Source organism: Rhinoderma darwinii, chromosome 12, assembly GCF_050947455.1.
Source record: "Rhinoderma darwinii isolate aRhiDar2 chromosome 12, aRhiDar2.hap1, whole genome shotgun sequence".
Taxonomy (NCBI): domain Eukaryota; kingdom Metazoa; phylum Chordata; class Amphibia; order Anura; family Rhinodermatidae; genus Rhinoderma; species Rhinoderma darwinii.
In genome coordinates, this window is record NC_134698.1 from 55837136 (window position 1) to 55864903 (window position 27768).

The window sequence follows — 27768 nt, forward strand, 5'->3', positions numbered from 1 at the left end:
AAGTTATTTTGTTTTTACCTGTGTTGTGTTAGCGTTCCGTTTCTGGGACTGCCCCTATAAATTGAATACACTTCTCTCACCCTACAAGGAAAAATGATTGTTGTTTCATAGAACGTTTCCTATGATACATTTTACTTATGCCGGATACCGGCCAATTATTAATATTTTTATGTCTTAATAAAGATTTAGTTATTTAACTTTATATCTGGGGATCCTCAGTTGCTACTATAAAAGTATAGTAAATGAATCTGTCAATTCTTGAAATTTGTTTGTACTATTTACGGGATGGCAACTCATTGAAGTTAGCAGCTCTTTTAATTTGACACGTATTACTTCACATTGGGCATGTTGTCGTTCATAAAAATTATGTTCAGTAGTTGTAGCTATTTCTAGGAAAGCTGGATGTCTACTATTATAAATGTTATTACTTTGCCCACAGTAAGGGATGGTGTCTGTACCCGAAAAGGTAGGGCAAATGCATGGGACCACACAAGGGAGGAGGCAATGCTGCCTGCCCCTGGGTTCTTTGTAGAACATACCATAGAAACAGTCATCTAGGTTCACTAGATTTCGGAACGTTGGAGACAGCATATCTATAAGACTTCGACCCCTTAAGCTATGCGACAGATACTCAGCAGACCGTATCACACGATGCAAACATGGTCCTCACACTGAATGGTGTCCGGACCCAGCGCTGCACCTGGAGCCAAAAAGGAGGGTAAGTATATATAAGAGTTACTGTAGTAACGTGCCCGTGTAGTTTCATCTATTGGAAACTTCATGGGCCCCAGTTACTACAGTAACTGTTGACATGTGAGGGGCCACAGGCAACTGCGACTCTATAGCTATACCACAGCCCATATTTCTAAATTTTTAATGCCCCCCTCCTAGAGCATTTACCAGCTCCATGTGAAAACTCCCAAAAAACAAAAAACTCTGTAAGGATAAACTTTGCCACCATATGTGCCCCACAGAGTTACTATGTTGTCCTATGTGCCTGATTTTCTGTGCAGACAAGACTAGACCCCAAAATATATTCAGACCACAGCGCAGGTCACACAATTAATCCTAAACTTCAGACTCAGACCCCCAAATTAATTCAGATCTTTTTCCTGACCCTAAATAAATTCAGACCCAGACCAACTGAATCCAGAGGCCGAAATTATTTAGACTCCAGACCCGACCCCAAAATGAATTGAGATCCCAGACCAGACCTCAAATTGAATTCAGAACAGACCTTAAATAATCCAGACCCCAGACGAGACCCCAAAATTAATTCAGTCCTCACCCCTAAATAAGTTAGACCCCAACATGACTTAAGACCCCAGACCAGGCCACAAAATAAATCCAGACCCTAAAATATAATCGGTCCCCTGAACAAACAACCAAAAAAATCAATTCAGATCCCAGATCACACCTCTCCAATAAGTGATACTGCCTATTTTCTAATAGATAATAGGCAGTGCTAGTCTCCCGAGTCCACGGCCCCGAGGGCCGTTGTGCCCTTTTTACTTTATGTAAACTTCCTCTTATTCATTGATCTGAGTCCCTCTCGCTCGTGCCAGAAACACCATACTCTGTCCTGTCATATGTCTTGTCATCTAATGTCATTGGCTTTTAGTAAAAGGCAGGGCAGGACTGCGTCCCTTTTGTGCAGGTCCTTTGTTCGTTAACTGTCAACATTGAATATTTAGACTTAAGATTTGTGTGTAGATGGATTTAGAGAAAATCCATTTGGAAGTCTTTTTAAAGGCCGACTTAAAGGAGGGCCTGGCAGCATCTAGTGTACTTTATGAATAAAAGGTGTCCCTTATCAACTTACAGTGCAAGCACTCAGCTAGAATCTGTTTACATGAAAGCAAATGGCTTTCTCTGGTCTCTTTCATAACAGTTGAGCAGGTAGAGCTTAGATCTATGACTGTCCCAGCTTTAGACAACTGTCTTGTAAAAGATATATTCCCATCCACGCCTTGTAGCTCCATGGTCACCTAACAGTTCCTCCACAACAGTAAGAGAGAAGATAAGGATTGTTTGAAATGCGTTTGTTGTATTCATTCAAGCACAGTTTAGTATAAATTACTATAATTGCCCTTACAAAATGTAATGCTAGAAAATCTTAACCTATATTATTTTTATATATATATATATATATATATATATATATATATATATATATATGCAGTATATTCATCTTCTTTGTAGGCAAAAACTTTAAATTCTGTTTGTGCCTGAAGATGAGACGATCTCCTACGTACCTCTAGAAATACTACTTAGAAAGGGGGATGTTAAGACTGGGACTAAGTGACATCATGACCCATTCTTTCATCTATATAAATAGAGATTCCAGACCTTATTAAGATGGGGGATCCCCTGAAACATATTTGGACTTCTAGGGAACCCTTAATACATACCTTATTTCTACTTCATTCTCTTTACTCGTCCCCCATTATCGGTTTACAAGTGAGTTAGATCACTGCCTGCCATGTTGATGCATGATGATGTCACTGCAGACATCACTTTGTCATTATCACAGACGGAAAAGACTAGACACAAGCGTGGAGCGGGAACTGAGCAGAATAAAAAAGGTAAGTATACTGCAAAGGTTTTATTTCTTAAATGTTGAGTCTATTTTAGATCTATCTGCAACTTGGTAGGATTTTTGTCACAGCTAGCTATTTAGTCCACAGGAAGACCAAATAAACCCCACCCCAAGCAATTGTGGCCGATTCTGGCTCAAGGTGGGTAAAAAAAATCATTTCTGACTCCAGAAGCGCAATTTAATAACTTCTCTGGTTAAAATGATCTTTATACCAATGTTTTAGTAAAGGAAACCTGTCACCAAGATGATGCTGCCCTAACTGCAGGACGGCCAACGATCATAATCAAAGTTTGACTCTACAGTGCTGGCACGTTTTAGAGACAACATAGCTTTAACATTGGGTTGAGGCCAGAGTTCTGTGCCCGTTTCCCCAAGCTTGGCAGATAACATTGGCGTTAAAGCTTTGTTTTCTTTGAAATGCAGCAGCACTTTAGATTTATAGTTAAAGCGGTAGTCTCATCACAAAAACTGAAGGCATATTGTAGGTTATGACATAATTTTCTTGTGGATGGGAGTCCGACTACCAGGACCTCCACCCATACAGAGACTTTATCGCAGCCTCCCCTTCACTGTTTTTCCCTGCACAGCAGTGCTTTCTGCCACCGGCTGTGCAGGGAACTGCAGCACAGCTCTCAAGTGAATGGTGGTGCCGAGTTGCCATAAACTTTAACTCTATTCACTTGAACCCCTTTTAATATCTAATTGTTATTTATTTTACTGTTTCTGTCACCAATGAATCTTGAGCTTATCCAATCACATGGAAAAGAATCACTCTTTACAGTGATGATAAATGTCACTTTGTTTACTCAGCTAATGCCCCTTAGACTTTTATACAGTTCTTGGAATTAAAATTTAAAATCACGGTAAATCATACTGAATTAATGCGGAAAATTCACATGCGGTGGGATTTAACACCTTCCAGACTAGCGCATATCATCACGGGTTCTTCTAAACTTTGTTGGAGAGGTTGTGGACAGATAGGATCCCCTCTTGATATGTGGTGTCCATCAGTATCTGGCCTTTGGGTTCGGGTATTTGCACTTATTTCAGAATTCCTGTGCCGTTATCCCCTGCCATAGCAATTTTGGATATTAATCTAGAGGAAATAGATCCGCTAGATAGATTACTTATTCACCATATTCTTATAGCCACTAGAATGGCCATCGCGCAATCTTGGAAATCTCTGATTTCCCCCTCTATCCAGGAGGTCATTAGAAGAGTTAATAGCCAATGTTATCATGAAACTTATTTTGTTTCTGATTTAGTTCTTCATGGTCGGAATGTGAGGAGATGGAATTCTTGGACTCATTCAAAATACTATATTTAATTATGATCTTAAATGGCTAATTTGTGATGTGTTTTACTTGTATGGAGTGTCATTCTAATACGATCAGTATTGTGTGTTTGTTACTTATGTGTATTTTTGTTTGGTTGTAATGTATAAAAATCTTTCAATAAAAATTGAAGATTTAAAAAAAAAAAAAAAAAATGTCAAACCACAAATCTTTTTACGATTTTATTTGCGTCATTTTATCATGTAATTAAAATTACAAATCACATTATCGTTCCATACAATTATTCTGATAGATGTTGAGCTCATTCTACCTCCATGACGTTGAGAAATAAGGGGATCTACGTTCATTTAACTGACCAGGGCAAACTCCTCTTGGACTTAGGGCTCTTTTACATGGGCCAATGGTAGGGCAAACGAGCGTTCATATTAATGCTTGTTCCCGATGATTGCCCTGTGTAAACAGGGCAACGATCAGCCAATGAACGAGCAAACTGTAGTTCATTGGCTGATCATATCATTTATGCAGCAATAAATATTATCAGCACATATATTACTGATCATAGCTCCCTGTGAAATGAGCAAACAGGCACCAATCAACGAGCTATCTTGTTGATCGGCGCTAGTTTTTACAACCCATATTGGCCGGTGTAAAAGGACCATTAGTATGGTTATCTCGTACTTACATAGACTTCCCCCAGGTACTCTTCTACAGATAATCTGTTCCTAAGAAATTTACGTGTGCGTGTGTTTGTGATTGGAAAATTAGACTATGAGCGCCACTGAGGACTCCAGTATGTTTCCACTAAAATGAGTATTAAATGGATTGTGCAGTAGAAAAACATGGCTGCTTTCTTCCCAAAACCGCCCCACGTTTGTCCATAGGTTGTATCTAGTTTTGCATCTCCGCTCCACTAAAGTAAATGTGAATGAGCTGCAATACCACACATAACCTGTGACCCGGTGTGGCTCGGTTTTAAAAAATAAAAAAGCAGCTTTCATTTTCTAATTTTTTACGTTCTCACTGTTCACAGTTTTGCAATAAACTGGGTGCTGTACGAATGAGATCTTTGGATGAATGTGTTTATTTTACTACTGATCTTCGGATATGTCTTCTTGCTCGTGTTTGGTTCTTTTGATCTGTAATACCTGGAGGACCTACATCAATTCCTTAATTTGCTTACCTCTCTAATGTGGCTGTTTGCCTATATTGTAGATAGGGTTTTCTTTTCGAGCTGATTTGTGTTGGTTACTATGGACTTGTTTACCAGGCATTTCTTTGGTTTGTTTTCTCTACCAACTAGTTCTATCTCTATATACTGAGTGACTCATTATGTGGTTGAAAGTAATATCAATGTGGAGCATTAGTTAAAGATAAATTGATATCTGTTGCAGAGAAAAAGGATTATGAACTATTTCAGCTCTCCATTATGCCTTATTTGGCCTTTCGCCATTCTGTGGCTTGAACCAACCTTCATGAAGTGTAAGGCCGGGTTCCTATGGGTTGGATACGCTGCGTAAAATTACGCCGCGTATTCGACCTGGAACCCGCAGCACATTCAGTCCGAAAAACTGCACCACATTGTGGTGCAGTTACCCGGGTGGAAAAAAAGACAACGTTCATACTTACCCTGGCCATTGTCATGGTAACGTATTCCTCCTTTGCCGCCTGGTCCAGCATCCCTTGATGACGCTGCAGCCCATGTGACCGCTGCAGCCTGTGATTGGCTGCAGTGGTCACATAAGATGAAACGTCATCCCAGGAGGCCGGACTGGAGGAAGAAGCAGGGAGTTCTGGGCAAATGTAAAAATAAATTCTGAGTTGCGATTTTTGCGGTAGAATCGCTGCTATTCTGCCACAAAAGTCGCAACACTTGGCTATTTGTTACAAGTTTTGCATCCCTATTGAATTCAATAGGAGAAACCCGCAACAGAAAAGCAACGAAAACGCCGCATAAATTGACATGCTGCGGATTTAAATTCTGGTCCGCAGGTCAATTTATTAACGTTTTCCCCAGCGTGGGCATGAGATTTTCAAAATATCATCCACTTTTCTGCCACTGTAAATGCTGCAGAATTTCCCCACAGAATTCAGTTTACGCTATGTGGGAACCCGGCCTAAGGCTGAATTCACATGGGACGGAAATGCTGCATTTGAGCAAATCCCGACCACATGTTTCTGAACATTTTCCAGACGGAAATCGCAGCATGCTCATTTTGTTCTGGATGTTCATTGCAGATTTCAGCCTTTTCAATATAGAAGGTGTGAAATGTGCAGCAAAAAAGTACATAAAAAGTGCATAATTTGCTGCGGGAAAATATGCATTCCATGTGACTCCAGTCTAAGTTGCTCCATAACTTAAAGGATAAGTTCACTTAAAGAGAACCTGTCAACTCTCCTGGACAATGTCAGACCATGTAGGAACACACCCCATTAACAAGGGGAATGGTAGCACCCAGTTGTCAATTTATTCATACATTTCCAGAAGCAGTAACAGAGGAACAGCACAATAGATAAACATTTTAAAGAAGCAGTTTTTCATGGAAAACGGCATTGTGGTACCCCATGGAAAAGCCATCATTTTGAATGCCGTGTTTCTTCTCAATATTGAAAAATAGCGGCTAATCTGTCACAAACCTGCAACGGAAAGAACATGCTGTGGTTTAGTAATAATAATAATAACAATAAAAAGAAAAAACAGATTGCCCTCAAAAATGTTCTGCACCATTGAGGGAATAGTTCTTTATTAAACCCCAACCTCTAAAATAGCACCTACTGCAAAATCACAAAAAAACGGTATTTTCGAATGTACCCTAAAAAGGCTATATATATATGTGTATATATATATATATATATATATATATATATATATATATATTTGTGTGTATTTATATACGTGTTTAGAAATAATGAATAAATATATGTATTTATTTATAGACGGCTGTTATGTACATACATGTGTGTGTGTATATATATATATATATATATATATATATATATATATATGCGTGTATATATATTTTTTATAATGTAATATTGCTGTAGAGTAATATAACTTCACAGGCTGCTCCGCCAGCAACTGGGAAGCGACTGCGCAATCAAGAATACTAATTCTGTCATGTTTATACCTTTAAAACGAGGAGACGGTTTCCTCTCATCATCCACGAGTGTCTAAACATCACCACTGAACAACACATACCTCTGTCTGACACCAAAGGCACGGTGTTTGGTCTGGAGGGAGCAGTGTTATTCTTTGTCTGCAGCATCCGAGGGGAGACATTTTTCTCTCAGCAGCACTGCCGGTCTCCGCACAACGAGACGTCTGTTCCTGAAGGAAAAGCAAGAAACACATTTTTCCGAGGGCCAAGCAAGCGACCACGGCATTGGAGAATGAGTCGCCAAGCCAGATTTGCTCACAGTGTTGCTCCATTCATCCCTTCTCTGCTAAAGTTCCAAGGAGCACCTCTCTTGTTAACCCTTCACAGGACCATTTTGCTTTCTTAAGCCAACAAAAATAATTATGCCCATGGTTGCTTATTTTGGGCTGCACAGGAGGAAGGTGCTGATACCAAGAAATGTCGTAATTGCACTTTATGGCTTCTCTTTCTCAAATAGCTGCTTGTGTTATTTTTATGTATGGGCTGCAGGAGTAGCACAGTATTAAGGTCGCTACACCATAGAAAGGGGATCCTGCTTCTAATCCTACTGCCAGGTTTTTTTTTTCTTTCGAGACCAAGGCGGGACGTTTTCTTGTTCGCTGTCTGAAGGAGGCTCAGTTTCTTCAGCATCATTTAATTACTACTGCGCAGTGTCTGGTAAAGCAGTTTACTGTCTTACAGGAATCCAGTTATACATGGTTATAGTTTATACTAGTGGACCTGTCTGAATCCATCGAGTTAGTTCACTAAAATAACATATAAACGTCATCATGAAAGTGGTTTTACGTAAACTGCTATTAAGATTATTTCTACCACATGCGATATTAATATTGCTTATAGACACAGATGGCAATTTCCCAATATATGGGATAATGAACTCCCTACTGTTAGTTACAGGAATATTAGAAGCCAATGAGAAGTTCTGTGACCATATAAAAAGCAAAAAATTGAGTAGTGGGTATGTTATTTCTTATAATTTGGCTGCTGTAGAACCTCTTTTTGAAGAGCTTTGTGTCGGTCACTGGTTAAATCTGCCGGTCAGAGTGTGCACCCGTATACAGTCCCAGCTGCTGTATGCCTCTCAAAAGTTCGTAGATATGTCCCACATTTTTAATGCTCCCATTGCTAGAAATTATTCCTCCAAGTGTCCATCGCAGTGTTAACCGCTGTATGCCTCTGAAAGCCAAATGCCCCCCAATTTCCATCCACATTGATTCATTGCCAGACGTCATTCGCCCCAGAGTCAGCAGCAGTGCCTCCCCATTGCCAGCTATAATGCCCCTCTGAGTTTAATCCACATTGTGCCCTTATTGCCAGCCAGAAAGCCTCCTCAGTTTAAGCTACATCACCCCAGCCGCAATATTTACCTGTCGCACATTCCCTCCGCACTGCAGTCCTCCTCTCTAGTGTATTACGTGTGGGCGGCTCATGCACATCCGCTCATGTCACTTCCTTTTTCTGCTCCATCAACACCACTGCCCCCCGGCCAAAGGACCCGTGTCTATGTAGCGCCGCTCATCTTTGTATATCACTAATAACGTTGTAGCCAACAGAAGACTATTGGAGTCGTTTTTTAATTTAGACCTAGACCAGATCCCTAAATTAATTCAGACCCTAGACCAGATCCTATACACATAAATTAAATCAGACCCTAGACCAGACCCCTAAATAAATTCAGAGCCCAGACCAGATCCACCCGAAAAAAAAATATTTCACACTTCAGACCAGAACCCAAAATTAATTCAGTCCCCAGAGCAGACCCATAAATGAATTCAGACCCAGATCCCTAAATTAGTTCAGACCCCTAAATTAATTTATGCCCATGTCCAGACCCCTAAAGTAATTCAGACCCTAGACCAGACCCCTATATTCAGACTTCAGATCCCTAAATTCAGACCCCAGACCGGACAAAAAAATTATTCCAACACCGGACCCCCAAAAACCTGACCTAGGCCAAACCCCTAAATTAATTTATTCCCTCGGTTAGACCCCTAAATAAATTCCTTAGACCAGACCCCTAAATGAATTCAGACACCAGATCCCTAAATTCAGACCCCAGACCAGACAAAAAAAGATTCAGACCCCAGACCAAACCACTAAATTAATTCAACCTTACATTAGACCCCTAGGTGAATTAATTCCCTAGACCAGAACCCTAAATTAATTCAGCCCTCAAACCAAACCCCTCTATTTACCTACCGCTTCCGAGGTCTCAGAATCTTGCATTCTCCGCTGCACACATTGCCCTAATGCTGCTGGCATTAAAACCTTGTGTGTGGGGTACGCCTTGAATCCGCGGGCCCCTACAGTGTTGGTTACGCAACTGCCAGTTTATCTTCTGATATTGTTCTGTATTTAAGTTCATAGTATCTGAAGTGTGAAGTGCAATGTACCCTGTCCCTTTCCATTGTTATGTGTAAGCTCTGCAGGCAAGGAAATTGTCATGTACTCCTTTACTTTTATTGACTGCTTATTCACCATGCTCTGTTATTGTTGACTTCTCTTATGATTTTATATTTATCTTGTAAATCCACAATGAATGGTTGGATAAAACACGAACATAAATAGATGGAGGTAAATATGAACCTTAAACCAATAATGAACAAACAAGAAATAGAAATAAAATAACCCTTTTAGTTACGTCAGGATTTCCCAGCTGCTTCCAATTTATTTGTTTTAATATACATTCATATTACTTTGTGTATGTGATGCAATTTTGATGTGTTTTTTTTAATCTACTTTATCATTTTCTTTTGTGTTTTGAAACCAACCACCACTTTGACTAGAAAAAAAACGGGTAAATCATCAATGCACCAAATCTGCCCTGTGTGATCCAGGCCTTACGCATTTTTTGTTGTTGGTTTTTCACACCAGGATTTTTTACTGTAAAAGTGACCCATCCTTTCAAGCCACAATGGTCAATTTGGCGTATGACTGAAGTTCCCATGATCATACATTCTGGAGGAGGAAGTTATAATGACTACGAGGAGCAAAAAGAGAGCAGTCAGTCTCTTCATTCCCCGACCATACTCAATATATTGTGCAGTCAAGGCATGCAGGAAAATGTGGACCACAGACCAGGTTCTGCACTTCAGCACCAGTTGTGAAATATTATAGAGAGACTCCAGTGATTTTTTTTATTGTGGCCCCCGTTTGTAAAGTTCACCCGAAAAACGGTAGGGCACTGTGATCGGCCGATTCCTACAGCGTCTGCTGCGTGAACAGGAAGTATCTTTCACTATGCATTCCTATTAGGCTATATTCACACAAGCGTAACAGATTTATGTGAGTAAATATGTCCGTGTGCGTTGCGTTTTTGCATTAGTGTACTTTGCGAGTAGTATATGTTTTTTAAGCACTTGCAAGCACTTTTTTTTTTCAATGTAATTGATGTGTGAAACACGGACAGCACACGAATGTCTGTCCATGTGCTGTCCATGGTTTTCACGCATCCTTTGACTTCAGTGGGCGACTAGGTGCGTGAAAACGCACCAATATAGGACATGCAGTGAGTTTCATGCAACAAACACTTGCTGTGTGAAAACTTACGCGTGTGTGAGTAGCCCCATTGAAATCAATGGGTCCATGTGCTGTGCGTTGTTTCAATGCATAGCACACGGACGAGAATCACGCTCGTGACTTCCGGTCCACACAGCAGATGCTGTAGGAATCGGCCGGTCACGTGACATAATTGCGGCCGTGATAGTACGGCAACAAATCTCCCAGTAAGGGTAAGCTTACACAGATTTTTTTACACGATTTTTTGATGCGGAAACCGCGACGGAAGACGCCCCAAAAAACGGACGAAAATGCCTCCCATTGATTTCAATGGGAGGCAGAGGCGTTTTTTCCCCCCGAGCGGAAAAACCGTCACGCGGGAAAAAGAAGCGCCATGCCCTATCTTCGGGCGTTTACGTCTCTGACCTCCCATTGACATCAATGGGAGTCAGAGAAAGCGTATTTTCTGCCTGCAAAAAAACTCTGTGTGAACCTACCCTAAGAGGGTTACCTGCTCTAGCTTTTACCGGTTGTGCATTACCAACGGGGGGCACAATAAAAAAAAAACACTAGAGTGTCTCTTTAAAGGGAACCTGTCACCAGCAATTCACCTATTGAACTTCACATATCCCCCACTGGCCGCTGCTATCAAAAGTTCATTGCCGTTATCCCCTCTCCTAAACTCCTCCTCCAACTGTAAATAACGGTCTGCGAACATTTCCCGCCTTTTATCGTAATAATCTGGTGTCCCTTTGTACGCACACACCAAAAGAGGACATCAATGCACTAGCGCAGGATTTTGTGTGCTGGGGAAGGCGAGGAGCTGTCAATCAAAAGTAAGGAGGCGGGGTAAACTCGGAAAGACTTGAGGAATGAAGCTTTGACTCTTTTCAAACAAAGATTTGACTCTTTTCAAACGAAGATCTGACTCTTTTCTGCTCATTAGTATACGTGGTGGGAACACTAAAAAACTGAATACTAAATCTACAGAGCCGACTAAGAAGATAATTATAGGTTATATAGAAATGATTTTTCACCCACTACCACCAGGTATTGCTGGTTTTATAGGTGAAATGCTGGTGACAGGTTCCCTTTAATGGTCCGTTAAAAAACTAATTCCGTTATACCCAAAGAAGGAAAGGACCCCACCAGCTGCCAAAACTACCGCCCCATTTCACTGCTTAATGTAGACCTCAAGCTGTTTGCGAAAATCTTGGCCCATAGGCTCACACCCCTCCTCCACAGTTTGATCCACTATGACCAGGTGGGCTTCATGCACCTTAGGGAAGCCAGGGATAACACCACTAGGGCGATTAATCTGATTTATCACGCGGCTGCCTCGTCTCTGCCCACGCTACTGCTGTCCACGGACGCGGAGAAGGCCTTTGACAGGGTAGACTGGGACTTCATGTCGACCACTTTGCGGCACATCGGGCTGGGTTCCCACATGATGCAATGGATTTCGAGCCTCTACTCTTCTCCTTCAGCCAGGGTTAAGGTTAACGGTACCTTATCTTCCCCGCTCTCCATCTCCAACGGTACGCGGCAGGGATGCCCCCTGTCGCCCTTGATTTTTATTTTGTGCCCGGAGCCACTTCCTTTGTCGGGTTCGCTCAAACCCAGACATAGCAGGTGTATCAGTGGGAGGAAGATCCCATAAGGTGGCTGCGTATGCGGATGACCTTCTGTTCTTCCTCACGGCACCCAGGATCTCCTTGCCCAACCTCATGGCGGAGATGAGTAGATACTCGAAATTGTCAAATTTCAAAATTAACTATCAGAAGTCCAAGGCTCTCAACATATCACTGCCGCAGTCCCTAGTGGATGACCTGTCGGGGTCCTTCTCCTTTAAGTGGGCCAGAGACTCGCTTCAATACTTGGGGGTCCAACTCTCCAGGGATCTCTCTCGCCTTTATGCAGTCAACTATCCTCCTCTCCTTCAGCGTGTAAAGGGCGATTTGGATTCCTGGACGAAGGATACCTTCACGTGGTTCGGCAGATGTGCAATCTTCAAAATGAACATTCTCCCATGGATACTGTACTTCTTCCAAGCCCTACCGATCCACATTCCCCGCACTTTCTTCCGAGCTCTGTTGTCCTTACTCCACCGCTTCATTTGGGTGGGGAAACCGGCCCATCAGGCCTCGCAGTTGGCGTGCATCCTGGATTGGTTCCGCCACACGGAGGTCAAACAATGGGTGTCGATGGAACAGTCTTCTATGGTGGTCCCCTTGTAGACCCTACCTTGGCTGGGCAGGGATACCCCCCTACCAGCAAGGACTCACCCGACGATAGGGCCCTCACTGGCAGTTGCGTCAAAGGTCTTCCCTCGGACAGAGATCTCCCCTTCCCGGTCCCCCATGTTTCCAGTCCTGGAGAACCCGGCGTTTCCTCCAGGGCGGGAGGGGGGTCCATTTCGGAGCTGGTTGCAGGCAGGCAGGGGCCCTGCCTCTCATTACCTGCACGGGGAGTCTTGGATGACTGGCCCGCAATTGTTGTCTTTGACAGACCCTCCCCCCCTCACTCCCTGGCAGGTGACTCAGCTGAGACACTTCCTGGTGTCCTTGCCTAACCCTGCGGAACATGCTCGGGTTAAAAGCCCGTTTGAACTCCTCTGCGTGGGCAATGGTTCGATGCGTCACACACTATCCAGACTATACTCCCTACTGATCTCCCCATCTACCCTCTCCACGCCCACATATTTGCTACGGTGGGAAAGAGAATCACGTTCTCGGCGGAACAAATAGATAGGATATACACAACGACACATAAATCGTCCATGGCCAGCAGGTAGCAGGAAGCGGGTTTTAAAATTTTAACGTGCTGGTATAGGGTGCCTTCCAGATTACATGCTATGATTCCGGCGGTCTCACCGCTGTGTTGGAGATGTGGTGACCAGTTGGGAACGATACTACATGTCTTTTGGGAGTGCCCGCGGCTGACTGTATTTTGGTCAGAAGTGTGGCGTATAACCTCCAAATTCACGGACTTCCCGCTCCCGTGCACACCGGCCTTCTTCTTCTTGCTCCATCTGTGCGAGGTTCCGCTGTTCTCATATCGTCGCTCTGTGGTCCGCCATCTGGTGAACGCTGCCAGGGTCTGCATACCAGCGATGTGGAGACAATCGGCTGCGCCATCGCTCAGCATGTGGTTCGATAAGATACAGGAGATCATGAGGATGGAGGATCTCACGGCTTCTATGAGAGGTACTCACGCCAAGTTCATCAAGACTTGGTATCATTGGGTCAGGTTTCAATCATCTGTGGAATTCAGGAATATCGTAGCCTCTTGATGTGCTCTTCAGTCATGACACTTAACAACGGAACTCGTCCCTTCCTTTCCCCCCTCTGTCGTTCCTTTTTTCTCATTTCCTTTTTCAAACTTTCTTTTAAGTTATGTTTCGCTGTGGGCCTTGATGCATGTCTGCAGGCTCATGATGCAGGGGATTAGCCCCATTTATTGCTTGACTATACTCTGTTTGTACATCTACCTTACAGGATGACCACATATACCGGCCTGCGTGCCGAAGTACCATATGGTTGCATATTTTTGGCATTTATCGTGACATGTTTGTTTGTAAAATTGATAAATAAAAGAATTTATATAAAAAAAAAAAAATAATTCCCCAAATTATAGGGTCAAGAAATGACTGCACTCCCTCACATTGGACCACCTTCATGAGCAAAGCTTGAGTTGAGGTAATACCATGTTAATCGGCCCCTTAGTGTTTCAAAAGCCACAATGCTATACAGAGATCTGAACGTTGCCCATTAACAAGATCTGACATCTCACTGAGACATAGCTGAAGATGATTTTATGCAGGTTTTTCGCTTTAAAGGGAAACTCCAGTAAATAATAATCATTAGAGCAGTGTTTACCATCCAAGGTTCACTAGAATCCTGGGATTCCTTGCAACCCATTTCGGGGGTTCCCAGGCAGGCAGCTTCATTGTAATTGCAGAGATTGGTGGATTAATGTTCAGCTCGTTCGATGATGCTTGGCATGGGCTGTATCAAACGCATCAACAAGTCTGAGACGCAGTGCGTATTGTGGTAAATCTAGTTCATTGTTATGTTATACTGCATTATAGGAAGGAATATTACAAGAGTGTGTTATTCATGCAATGGGGCTGTAATGATGGGGGTAAGGAAACAGACAAGTGAGCCCTAATCTACCCGCCACTAAGTCCCTGCCTACTTGCAACGACCCGCCCTAGGCGACGGGGTACAACTGGGCGACGGTCCCTACGCCCAATAAGTGCACGACAGATAAACAGACAAGGGTACACAGAAGCAAGGGAAAAGGGGCAGTTGCCCACGGCAACACTGTGAGCAACAAGAGTAGTGAACGAGCCGAGTCAAACCAGGAGTGTACGAGGTACCAAACGCAGAGCAGGAGAGTAGTCAGTAAGCCAGGATCAATATGAAGCAGGGTCAAATAGTTCAAGAAGCTGCAGCAGGGCCAGGAAACCAAACGAGAAGAATCACAAGCAAGGAGGAACAGGAAAGGCAGGTATAAATAGACAGAGGGTGGGAGCTAGCTCCGTCTGGCCAGGCTGTGATAGGCTCTCCCACTCCTAAGCCTGCCATCCTGAGTGGTGGAAGATGGAGTCAGTCTCACAGACATAGAAGCAGGTGCAGACTGATTACCTATGGGCGTAGACACAGAAGCTGTGCCTGGCAGATCCTTAACAGGGGCTTTTGTTAGTTTTTCCAGGTTGAGTTAATTTTCTAGGGGTTTCCTCATGGTAAATCAGGGGATCACTGTAGTAAGGGGTCTTTTAGACCAAGCCTTCCTATTAGCTTAGCAGTAGTCCAACTGTGTTTAACCCATTGCCAATAACATAGGATGTGTCTAGTGCAGGGGCGTAACTAGGAAAGACTGGGCCCCATAGCAAACTTTTGACTAGGGCCCCCCCTCTGCTGGGTATCACGCAACCCCCCCCCCCTTTGTAGATAGTGCCTCCCTATAGATTCCACCACACAGCGCCCCCCTATAGATAGCACCATACACAGCCCCCTGCAGATAACGCCATACAGCCCCCCTGTAGATAACGCCATACAGACCCCCTCTGTAGATAACGCCATACAGTCCCCCCTATAGAGAATGCCATACAGCCCCCCCTTTAGAAAATGCCATACAGAACCCCTCTGTAGATAACGCAATGTACCCCCCCCTCCAAAAAAAACGGCCTATAGTTTGTCCTACAAAAGACATGCATCCCCTATCCACAGGATAGGGGATACATGTGTGATCGCTGGCAGCGATAAGGAGAATGGGGGACCGAAAGTCCCCCGAAGTTCTCCATGACTAACCTCGGACTTCCGGCGTCTGCGCAGTTCAATAAAAATGAAAGGAGCGCTAGTCACGCATGCGCACAAGCGCGACCGGCGCTCCATTCATTTCTACGGAGCTGCCGACACAGACCCCGGAAGTCCGAGGTTTGTCATGGAGAACTTAGGGGGGACTTTCGGTCCCCCGTTCTCCTCATCGCTGCCAGCGATCACACATGTATCCCCTATCCTGTGATTAGGGGATACATGTCTTATGTAGGAACAACCCCTTCAGTGGCGTCGTGCTGTAGCAGCCATAGCGGCTGCTAGCGGAGCCTGCTGCCATGGGAGGGGGCCGTGCCGGCGGGTGGCACGGGCCCCCTCATGCTGCAGGCCCTGTAGAAGTCGCTACGGCTGCTATAGCGGTAGTTACGCCACTGCGTATAGGTTTGTACGGCGTAAAACTACAGCTCCCAGCATGGCCTGAACAATGATAAGGATATGCTGGGAGATGCGGTTTCACAAAAAAAATCCTATCACCATCATCTCGCTGCAGATCATACAGTGACTACATTACTGATTAGAGGCAGAATAAACATTTACATTAAGTGACTCACCGGTGACGTCTCAGATTCTAGTTCTTTTCTTCTCCCTCCGGTTCAGACATCTATGATGGATTTCTACCGGCCATGACCCATTTCTGCAGTTTTCCGTTCAGATGTCTTCAGCTTCTCACTTTTAAAACATTTCTGCACCTGTAAACAAAGTTAAAATTCTCAACACATCTAAATATAACTGTCACACACACACACACCGTGCCCCCTGTAGATAGTGACCTACATAGAAGCCCCTATAGATAGTGCCCACATATGGACTCCAGAGCTGCAAGGCAATAGTGCTAACCACTGAGCCACGGTGCTGCCCTACATATAGCTTCCCCTATAGTTCTTGCTCCACGTATAGCCCACCTCTGTACATAGTGTCTCACATATAGCTCCCCCTGTATATAGTGTCCCACATATAGCCCACCCCTGTAGACTGTGCACTACATATAGCCACCCTGTTGCTAGTGCCCCACAGGTAACCCACCCCTGTATATAGTGGCCCACATATAGACCCCCCTGTATATAGTGGCCCACATATAGACCCCCCCCCTGTATATAGTGGCCCACATATAGAGCCCCCTGTATATAATGGCTCACATATAGAGCCCCCTGTATATAGTGGCCAACATATAGACCCCCCTGTATATAGTGGCCCACATATAGAGCCCCCTGTATATAGTGGCCCACACCCCCACATATAGACCCCCCCTGTAGCTACTGCCCCACATATAGACCCCCCCTGTAGCTACTGCCCCACATATAGACCCCCCTGTAGCTACTGCCCCACATATAGAACCCTATATATAATAGCCCACATAAAGATGACCCCCCCCCCCCCCACCACTATAGATAATGCCATTCACATTTTTATGAGGGGGAAAAAACAAAAACTTGACATACTCACATTCTCCGGTTCCCACGCTGTTCACTGGCGATGCAGACATGCTCTCTTCTGAGCATGTCTGCAGGAGCTGAACGAGCGTCCTCCAATGACGCTGATTGGCGGGGCAGAATGACTTGCCCCGCCAATCAGCACCTTCTAAGCATGGAAGCGGCGCGATGATGTCATCGCGCCGCTAGCCAATCAGTGTCATTGTAAGGCACTGGATGGTCAGGCACGGAACATGCCCGGCCATTCAGTGCTAATACATGTGTTTGGCTGCCGCTAGCACTGGGGCCCCCTCCGGTGCTAGCGACACCTACAGGCATGAGAGGGCCTGTGTAAGTCTCGGCGTCGCGGGCCCCACAGTAGCGACGCTACCGCTGTAGTAGCCATAACGGCTGCTAGCGGCGCCACCGGGCCCCCTCAAGCCCCGGGCCCCGTAGCAGCCGCTACTGCTGCTACCGCGGTAGTTACGCCACTGGTCTAGTGGGTAACAATGCTGGTTCTCCTCTTCAGATGCAGTGTTGGCACTGATTTTGCATGCACGGGAAGCTTTTAATTCTCGTGTCATTCCTAATCTAGGAAGTTTATTGCCGAAATGCCCTTTCTTCTAATTACCTTATTTCCGCTCGCCACTCTCTGTTCTCTGGATATTTATATCGGGTTTTCACAACACAGCTCATTCGGGACATCTTTCTATTGCCTGATTTTAAGGGTATGTTCACACATATTGAAAAACACAAAGCCGATTTCAGGAGAAAACAGCCATTTTTTTAACTGATTTCCAAAGCATTTTTGGCATTTGCAAGCGTATTTTTTATAACGTTTTTTGTAGTATCGATGGAAAATCAGCTCCAAAAACGCCTAGAGAAGTCACATGCCGTTTTTGGTTTTTTTTACAAGGCTTTTAGTTTATGAGGTGTTTTTTTTATTCAGCAGCATAAAAATACGCCTCATATGAACAACGCAGTGTATTTCCCATTGACATCAATGGGAAACTGTTTGCAGGCGTATTTTAAGTGTATTTTGGAGAGTAATGCGATCCTTTTACACTCCTAAATACGCTGAAAATAAGCCGTGTGAACATGACCTTATACCAATTATGAGGCTCTTTTCCTGTTCAATATTCTCTATTTGCTCCATTTACAAAAATATGTGAAATTATGACACCACATCACAGTGGAAGAACGTTCTCCAGAACATCGATACACAAGCTCTTCATTGGTTTGTTTTTTGTTTATTGAGCCTAACTGAGCATTTAAGGGCAAACTCAACTTCTTACAAATATTATTTTCTCATGAAATTCCTTCATTCAAACTAGTACAACCTGAGACGCCATTTGTCCTCAAATATTTACTATCTTGGCACCATTGCTGGGAGCATTCAACAGCAGCAGTGTTGTGGAGAAGTGTGAAGAAGTCTGGAGAAAGCCATTGTGTAGGGATCAACTTTCAATTCTCTATTGTGTTCTACCAAAATAACAATGGTAATATCTCTCGTAATGTCTAGGCATTGCCTACAATAGAGAGAATGAAAAGGACCAAGTGGAAAACCTCATTGTGTTGTGACACGGATTCACAGATGACCGGTGCTTGTTTTTCCTTAGCTCGATAGAACAAGGAAATGAACCTGCCTTGATGGGCCCACAGAGGGAAAACGTTCCCTTTCTACACACTTCGCTTCTCTACCGGTTTCAATAACTATTTTTATCAACCTGTTTTAAGAAGGAAGCCCTGCGCCTGACATGTGGTTGTGGGCAGAGGAACAGGAGGAAAGCGACCAATGAAAACACATGTCCTTAAGAAAAAGGAGTGTTTGCATTGGAGCCGACTGGGAACCAGTGACAGCGGGATCTTTGGCATGGCTGAACATAAGCAGCTCAGTGTCTAGTGTACGGCTAACTTAAGGATGAAAGAAGCCGAATGTCTGTGGCCGAGGAAGTTTGGTTATTTTAGTTAAGAAAAGCAAAGTCTGGCAATGCTTATAGGAAGGAGCCCAGATGCTCTGCTCGCTGATGCCGAACTAGGATGTTAATGGGAAAACGTATCCAATGCTCCTTGTGTGTACTGTGTGACTCCTCAATCCTTCGTCTGTGTCCTGCACTGAGCTTCTCTCTGTTACATGTACGCTGTATATCCGAACGGCACTGCGTGTGCTGGGAAACCTCTATCCCTGTGCCTTACTGACCACTAACTGGGCTGAGACTATGACCGGCCTGTAGTCGTCCCTGTTATACAGATGAAAAACACTTCAGGCTTTACGCACACTCACATTGGGAGGCTTTTTCCTTTTCCTTTTCTATCAAAATTTTTTTTCATGAAAATGGAAAATGTATTTAAAAAATATGTATTTTCGGAAACCCGATTACTCCAGTGCATTTAGTGGGATCAGTAAATAGACTAAAGGCCCTTTGACACTGGCCAATTATCGTGCAAGCGAGAGTACTCAGAGTGCTCATTCCGGATAATAGCCCAGTAAACAGGGCAACGATCAGCCGATGAACCAGCAAACGCTCGATCATCTGCTGGTCGTATCGTTTTAAATACTGAAAATATTATCTTTGTCGGCAGCACATCTGTAAACAGGGAGACGCGCTGCCGACATGGTAATAATGTGTGGGGACGAGTGATCGGAGTAACGTGCGCTCGTCCCCATACATAACTCCGTGTGAAAGGAGCAAACAAGCGCCGATCAATGAACGATCTCATTGATCAGCGCTCGTTTACACGGCCCAGGACGGGCCCTGTAAAAGTACCTTTACAGGTCTAAATTGGATCAGAAATTTAACATGCCGCACTGTTGGGAGATACCAATTTTTAGATAGAAAACATTTGTTTTGTTGTGTTCCCTGCCCATTTGTCTCAATAAAAAAAAATTCTACATAATGCCTTATAAAGGGGTCAATAACCTTCGGCACTCCAGCTGTGTGAAACTACAATTCCCAGCATGCCCTGACAGCCTTTGTCTGAAATAATAAAGCTTTTAGCTGTCAGAACATGCTGGGAATTGTAGTTTCTCAACAGCTGGAGTGCCAAAGTTTTATAGCATTAAAGATTTACCCAATATTAGGGATGAATATTATTTCACATGCATATTTCCAGAGTTTCTAGTAGCCAGCAATTGTGAGCACCCAGTGCTTAGAAAGTGGCCAAGACCTGTTACATGTAGTACTTTTCCTCTAAGAAACTAGGGGCTTTATTCACTGGACAGCAGTATGCAAAGCAAGACGGCTCGGCTACTAGAAGTTATGGCTCCTTGACCTTCAAATAAATAAAGGAACACTCCAGTAAAAACTGATACTGATGTTATGCCTAGTGAAGGGGGAAATCCATGAATTTTGTCTTTGGCTACGTAGGCCCTTGCTCTCGAATCTTCTAAGCATGTATCTTTACTACCATAGGGAGAGGGATAAGTGGCTGCCTGGTCAGCTGCCTCCTAATACACAATTATTTAATGTGTATGCTACACATTAGACTGAGCGTCCCATCGGGCACAGGTAGTGGCGCGAGTTAATTCATAGTATACAGAGCTGGGAAATACGTTAGTGCTACGTAAGTGATCATAGCAAGTATCATACGGTTTTTATTACTAGCAATTTATGTGTTTTTTTTGTTGTTGTCTTGTATTGTTGGCTTTTTTTCTTGGTACCGGATTAGCAGGAGTATAGTATCTTGCAATGACTGTATAGTAATACACTTCTGCCAAAATATAAGTGTACAGCTATAAGCATCTCAAGACCATAATTGACAAACAAAAAACACGTTCCTGCAAGAAGTCTAAATATCTTATTAGTTCATTTGAAATGAATGACAGCTATTGGTTTATGGGGTAAAAAAATCCGGTGTGGGTATAAATAGTTTCCATACAACGCTTCTGTCCATCCCAAGCTCCTGTCTATTTTTCCTATCTCCCTTCATAACACATAATATTGTAAATTCCTTTTGCCCGCACGCTTAAAAGACCTTTTCACTCATTGCCAATACGTCAGAAGAAACGATTTTATTTTGAAAGATGAAATTAGAAGTGTCTAAAATGTATCATTTCATGATATTCTATAATCTCCCCTCCTCAGTGCAAACATCTGGAAAAGGAGCTTCATCTGCTGAGAGAAAGCAAACAGATCTGTACGGATATTGTCGCTGCGCAGAGGACCTATGATTCCGCTACCAAGGTGAAACCCTCTCCTGTGACTGCCCAGTTTAGGTGTAATAGCTTCTCTTTCCTTTCCAAATGTAATTCTTTTCCACTTTTTGTCACCTGAGAAAGTTATTAGGACGTGTTGTGTTCCTTTCTGTTCCATTGCTTTAATGTCATAATAGTAGAAAAATACTAGATCATGATAGTCAAGGGTAGACTGACCATTAAGCACCTTTCCAGGGAGGGTCACAGCCCCTCGGTCAAGCATTTTAGCAAAGTTTACATAACTATATTAACCCGGGTTCAGTGCGTAATAACTAGGATGTTTGATGAGCGTTCCATGAGCTTTATTGCCCAGGGTCACTAACCAGGCTCCATACAATTATAGTGGGGTGATTGGTTCGCATACTGGTAAATAGCTGTATAAGTATTTCAATGTAATGATATATAGCTTCATTACAAAAGAAACATTTTTTAAATCCAATTACTGCTGACAATGTATTAACTGCATGTTTTGAGGCTTTTCCCGCTGTGAATACACATTTTGTCTATATCTGTGGTGGATGGGCTCTTCCTGGTATGATGTAAGAGCTCTGCTGTGTGCTCTGAACCAATTATCTGCCTCCCATTGGCTGCCCCCTTCCCTCTCACACTGTGCGCCAGAGGGAATTCTGGGCGTAAAACTGCACCAATCTGTGGTGCAGTTTTTAGCCCGGAATGTTCACTGTGGAAAACTGCAGCACTTAGCACTGACATTTCATCCAAAGAGACCACTGCAGCCTGTGATTGGGCAGAGCCATGATTAAGGACGCTCGAAGCGTCTGAAACGCGTAGGCTTCCTACTCATCATTATCAACCATTTTTCCCTACACCATCAGGATGGCACGCTGTGCTCTTCACCCCTGTTTTTACTAGCCAAAATTTTGGCTCATTAAACTTGGAAAAACCTCTTCCATTTTACTGAATCGTCTGTGCTGGATCCAAACTCCTTTTTCTCTAGCCTGTGATTGGCTGCAGCAGCGGTCACCTGGGATGAAGCGTCATACCAGGAGGCCGGCCTCCTGGGATGACCGCCGCTATAGCCTGTGATTGGCTGTAGCTGTCACATGGGATGAAACGTCATCCCAGGAGGCTGCGCTGGAGGAAGCAACGCAAACTTCCGGGTAAGTATCAGGCTTTTTTTTTTTTTCTGAGTTATGTTTTTTGCGGCAGGATCACTGCGAACCCACCGCAAAAAATGCAAGAATTGCTAATTGTTGCGGGATTTAGCCCAACATTGAATTCAATGGGGAAATAAGCAGCGTTTACGCAAATACAATTGACATGCTGCGGTATACATTTCCGCACCGCAGGTCAATTTCTGAGCATTTTTTCTGCTCAGTATTTGCGCAGCGTGTGGATGAGATTTGTTCAATCTCATCTACTTTGCTGTTACTGTATTCTGCTGTGTTTTTTCCGTCCGAAATCCCGGACGGATAAAACGCAGCAATTCTGCAACGTGTGGACAAGCCCTTAGGCTGAGGCAGAGAGACTGCAGCATCATCCCCTCTCCTCCCCAGCCCTCTCCTCTGTCTCTTCCACTAATATGTTACTGAAGAAATATTTTCTACTGACTCACCTGTGTGTCATGGTAACTCACATCAGGGCTCCAAAATACTGTCCTGTAGAGCAGGATTGAAATGTTTTTTTTTTGTTTTTGTATAAAAAAAAATGTTTGTGTGGTTTCTTCTTAGTTTTAAAGACCTCTGCTTGCAGTCAATTAGTAGGATCTTTCATTGTTTACTGTCTTGTGGAGTACTCAAGACATAATTCTAAAACTGTATTGGAACTGTATTCAGTCCTGCATCTGTTTATTCATCTCATAACCATGATATATATATATATATATATATATATATATATATATATATGTACTACTATATGGATTTACTACAACTAATGGATTAAAAGGCCAAATTATTAAAGACAATCCAAACAAGGCTGCCTTTGCTGAACCTACACTAATATGGCATATATATATATAGAAATGCAAAAATAGGCAGCACACCATAGATAAAGTGAAAAAAAGAGGGTACTTTATTAGCCCCAAGTGCGACGTTTCAGCTCTATCCACTAGAAAGGCTCTAGTGGATAGAGCTGAAACGTCACACTTGGGGCTAATAAAGTACCCTCTTTTTTTCACTTTATCTATGGTGTGCTGCCTATTTTTGCATTTCTGTTGATATTGAGAGCTTGGTCGGCTCCCTGGGATTTGCACCCACATCTTCTTACTCACCGGTGCTGCTGGATTTTGTTTTTTTGTCTATATATATATATATATATATATATATATATATATATATATATATATATATATATATATATATATATAGCATTTATGTAACCTACTTCTATTATGACCTCCATGTACTTCCAGTGAAATCTGAAAACTTCACATGTTACAGAGTGAAGCTGCAATCCGGTCCTGGTCACTATCTCTACAAGTTTACATTACACTTGCCTCTCCTCCCCCTTCCCTGTTAGTACACTCCTACACAATGTTTGACTTGCTGCTGTAAGCACAGAACGTTATTAAGTAACAAGTTTGGGTAAGATATTCAAGGTATTTTAGCTATTTCTATCGATCTGCTCCTCTATCTGACATCAGCAAGGGGGAAGTAAAGGGCTGCAGTTATTCATGTCTCCTCCTACTCTTCACCACAATGAAATTAAGGGAGTGTGCAACCTGCAATTGGCATATAAAGGAACTTTAATTTATATCCTAAGAGGTTTTTAAGTGGAAAACTGGAGGTAATTTTTAAGAAGTTTAACTCTCTTTAATATGGTTTAAGGGTCATTTCACACGTTGCGTAAATACTGCGGATTTTCGGCAATGGAATTCGTTGCGGAAAATGCACAGCAAATACAGTAGCAGCAAAGTGGATGAGATAAAGCAAATCTCATCCACACGCTGCGTAAATGATGAGCAGAAAAACTCTCAGAAATTGATCTGTGTTGTGCAATTTTATTCCGCAGCATGTCAATTGTATTTGCGTAATTGCTGCTTATTTGTTGCAGGTTTTCCCCATTGAATTCAATGGGAATGTAAAACCTGCAACAAATAGCAGTTGTTGCTTTTTTTGCGGTGGGTTCGCAGCGATTCTGCCGCAAAAAAAAAAGCAACTAAAAAAAATATTAAACTTACCCAGGAGGCTGTGTTTCTTCCTCCAGGTCGGCCTCCTGGGATGATGTTTCATTCTATGTGACTGCTGCAGCCGATCACAGGCTGTAGCGATGGTCACATGGGATGAAACGTCATTCCAGGAGGCCGGCCTGGAGGAAGAAACACAGACTCCTGTTGGTGCGGTTTTTCACCCGGAATTCCCTGCGGCACACAGGATAGATATGCTGTGTGCTTTTACGCAGCGTATCTGTCCCGGGTGAGCTCAGCCTAATAATATATATATATATGTGTGTATATATATTTTTATATATATATATATATATATATATATATACACTACAGTCCAAAAGTTTGGGGTCAATTTATATTTATCAAATGAGTTGCAAAATGACTAGAAAATATAGTCAAGACATTGACAAGGTTAGAAATAATGATTTTTATTTGAAATAATAATTATCTCCTTCAAACTTTGCTTTCGTCAAAGAATGCTCCATTTGCAGCAATTACAGCATTGCAGACCTTTGGCATTCTAGCTGTTAATTTGCTTAGGTAATCGGGAGAAATTTCACCCCATGCTTCCAGAAGCCCCTCCCAAAATTTGGATTGGCTTGATGGGCACTTCTTGCGTACCATGCGGTCAAGCTGCTCCCACAACAGCTCTATGGGGTTGAGATCTGGTGACTGCGCTGGCCACTCCATTACAGATAGAATACCAGCTGCCTGCTTCTTCCCTAAATAGTTCTTGCATAATTTGGAGGTGTGCTTTGGGTCATTGTCCTGTTGTAGGATGAAATTGGCTCCAATCAAGCGCTGTCCACAGGGTATGTCATGGCGTTGCAAAATGGAGTGATAGCCTTCCTTATTCAAAATCCCTTTTACCCTGTACAAATCTCCCTCTTTTCCAGCACAAAAGCAACCACATTCCATCACATTACCTCCACCATGCTTGACAGATGGCGTCAGGCACTCTTCCAGCATCTTTTCAGTTGTTCTGCGTCTCACAAATGTTCTTCTGTGTGATCCAAACACCTCAAACTTCAATTCGTCTGTCCATAACACTTTTTTCCAATCTTCCTCTGTCCAATGTCTGTGTGCTTTTGCCCATATTAATCTTTTCCTTTTATTAGCCAGTCTCAGATATGGCTTTTTCTTTGCCACTCTGCCCTGAAGGCCAGCATCCCGGAGTCGCCTCTTCACTGTAGACGTTGACGCTGGCGTTTTGCGGGTACTATTTAATGAAGCTGCCAGTTGAGGACCTGTGAGGCGTCTATTTCTCAAACTAGAGACTCTGATGTACTTGTCTTGTTGCTCAGTTGTGCAGCGGGGCCTCCCACTTCTCTTTCTACTCTGGTTAGAGCCTGTTTGTGCTGTCCTCTGAAGGGAGTAGTACACACCGTTGTAGGAAATCTTCAGTTTCTTGACAATTTCACGCATGGAATAGCCTTCATTTCAAAGAACAAGAATAGACTGTCCAGTTTCACATGAAAACTCTCTTTTTCTAGCCATTTTGAGAGTTTAATCGAACCCACAAATGTAATGCTCCAGATTCTCAACTAGCTCAAAGGAAGGTCAGTTTTATAGCTCCTCTAAACAGCAAAACTGTTTACAGCGGTGCTAACATAATTGCACAAGGGTTTTCAAGTGTTTTCTAATCATCCATTAGCCTTCTAACACAGTTAGCAAACACAATGTACCATTAGAACACTGGAGTGATGGTTGCTGGAAATGGGCCTCTATACACCTATGTAGATATTGCATTAAAAACCAGACGTTTGCAGCTAGAATAGTTATTTAGCACATTAACAATGTTTAGAGTGTATTTCTGATTAATTTAATGTTATCTTCATTGAAAAAAAATGTGCTTTTCTTTCAAAAATAAGGAAATTTCTAAGTGACCCTAAACTTTCGAACAGTAGTGTGTGTGTGTATATATATATATATATATATATATATATATATATATATATATATATATATTTATATATATATATATATTTATTTATATATATATATATATATATATATATATTTATATATATATTTTTAGATATATATATTTTTAGATATATATTTTTTTTATTTATATATATATATATATATTTTTTTTTTTATATATATATAAATATATATATTTTTTTATGTCGTTAACCATCGCCACCTATTTTTCACTGTCTCTGTCCAGTCTATAAAAATAAAACAGTGCTGTAAATGCTTCTCTGTGGTGGGTTTACATATCCTAGAGCAATCTTTGGGATTTACATTCAATATTACCAAATTTGCTGTTTTTATTAATTTTTTCACTGCAATGTTTTTCTTTGTAAATACACTATAGGCTAAAGGGGATGTTGGTAGATGAAGTTAAGGCACCTGTGTTTGCCTTGTAGATTTTCACAATCAGAGAAATCTCAGACTGGGAAACTGAATTAAACTTAGGGAAAGCTGAACGAAAGAAACAAATAGGTCATCTATTTTTGAGCCCGAGACCTCACAGTTTTCCAGCTGGTTCCAGCTCCAACACCTTGAGTCTGTGTGTGGTTTTGGACATTTAACAATAGTTGCCATGTGCCACGTTAATACACTTACAAGTAGTTCATTTGCAAAATCGTGTTTTTATTCACTTTTATTATTTTCCAGAATCTTTATTTTAATAATTTGAAACATAAATCAGTTGTATATTTTACCATATGTCAGAGCTTTATTTAAATATATTTAGTTTAATAAAGCATTACAGTTATTTGTTCAGAATCTCTTGTAGCGTTGAGCCTCAGAGTACATAAGTAATGGTTTCTGCCGCCATTAAAATTAATTGGAAACCCTAAAAGGAGGTATTGATTCCTAGCTCCCATATGGTGCATACCGTATGGCATTCCTACCATAGTGTAGGAGTGCATCCTACTTGCGTAAACATATTTAAGTACACATAGGGTTGGGACTATAGGCGTCTCATGGACCGAAGTGATAGACATGGAGAGGGGGAGGAGAGGGAAAGCGTAGTCGTGTGTCTGTGTATGTTAGTACGAACCCTGGGTATCTTCGTATCTAAGGAACAGCTCCATTACTTCAACGTGGCTGACGCTGGCTGCTGTCACTCAACAACCTCAAGCCCACAGTTGCCATAGGAAGAGCAGATCTGGGGTATAAACAACTTTTAAAGAACACC

At 42.6% G+C, this 27768-nt stretch overlaps 1 protein-coding gene across 2 annotated transcripts in view; it reads left to right on the top strand.

Moving 5' to 3' along the window:
- MIPOL1 (mirror-image polydactyly 1) overlaps positions 1-27768 on the top strand; it is a 302694-nt gene that overhangs the window by 193279 nt on the left and 81647 nt on the right. The window contains exon 9 of one of the 2 annotated variants that reach the window (XM_075844430.1): positions 21381-21479. The exons of the other annotated variant lie outside the window; for it this stretch is intronic. Within the exon in view, the coding sequence (XP_075700545.1) occupies positions 21381-21479 (99 nt within the window). The remainder of the gene's footprint in view (positions 1-21380; positions 21480-27768) is intronic. 2 annotated transcript variants of the gene reach the window in all.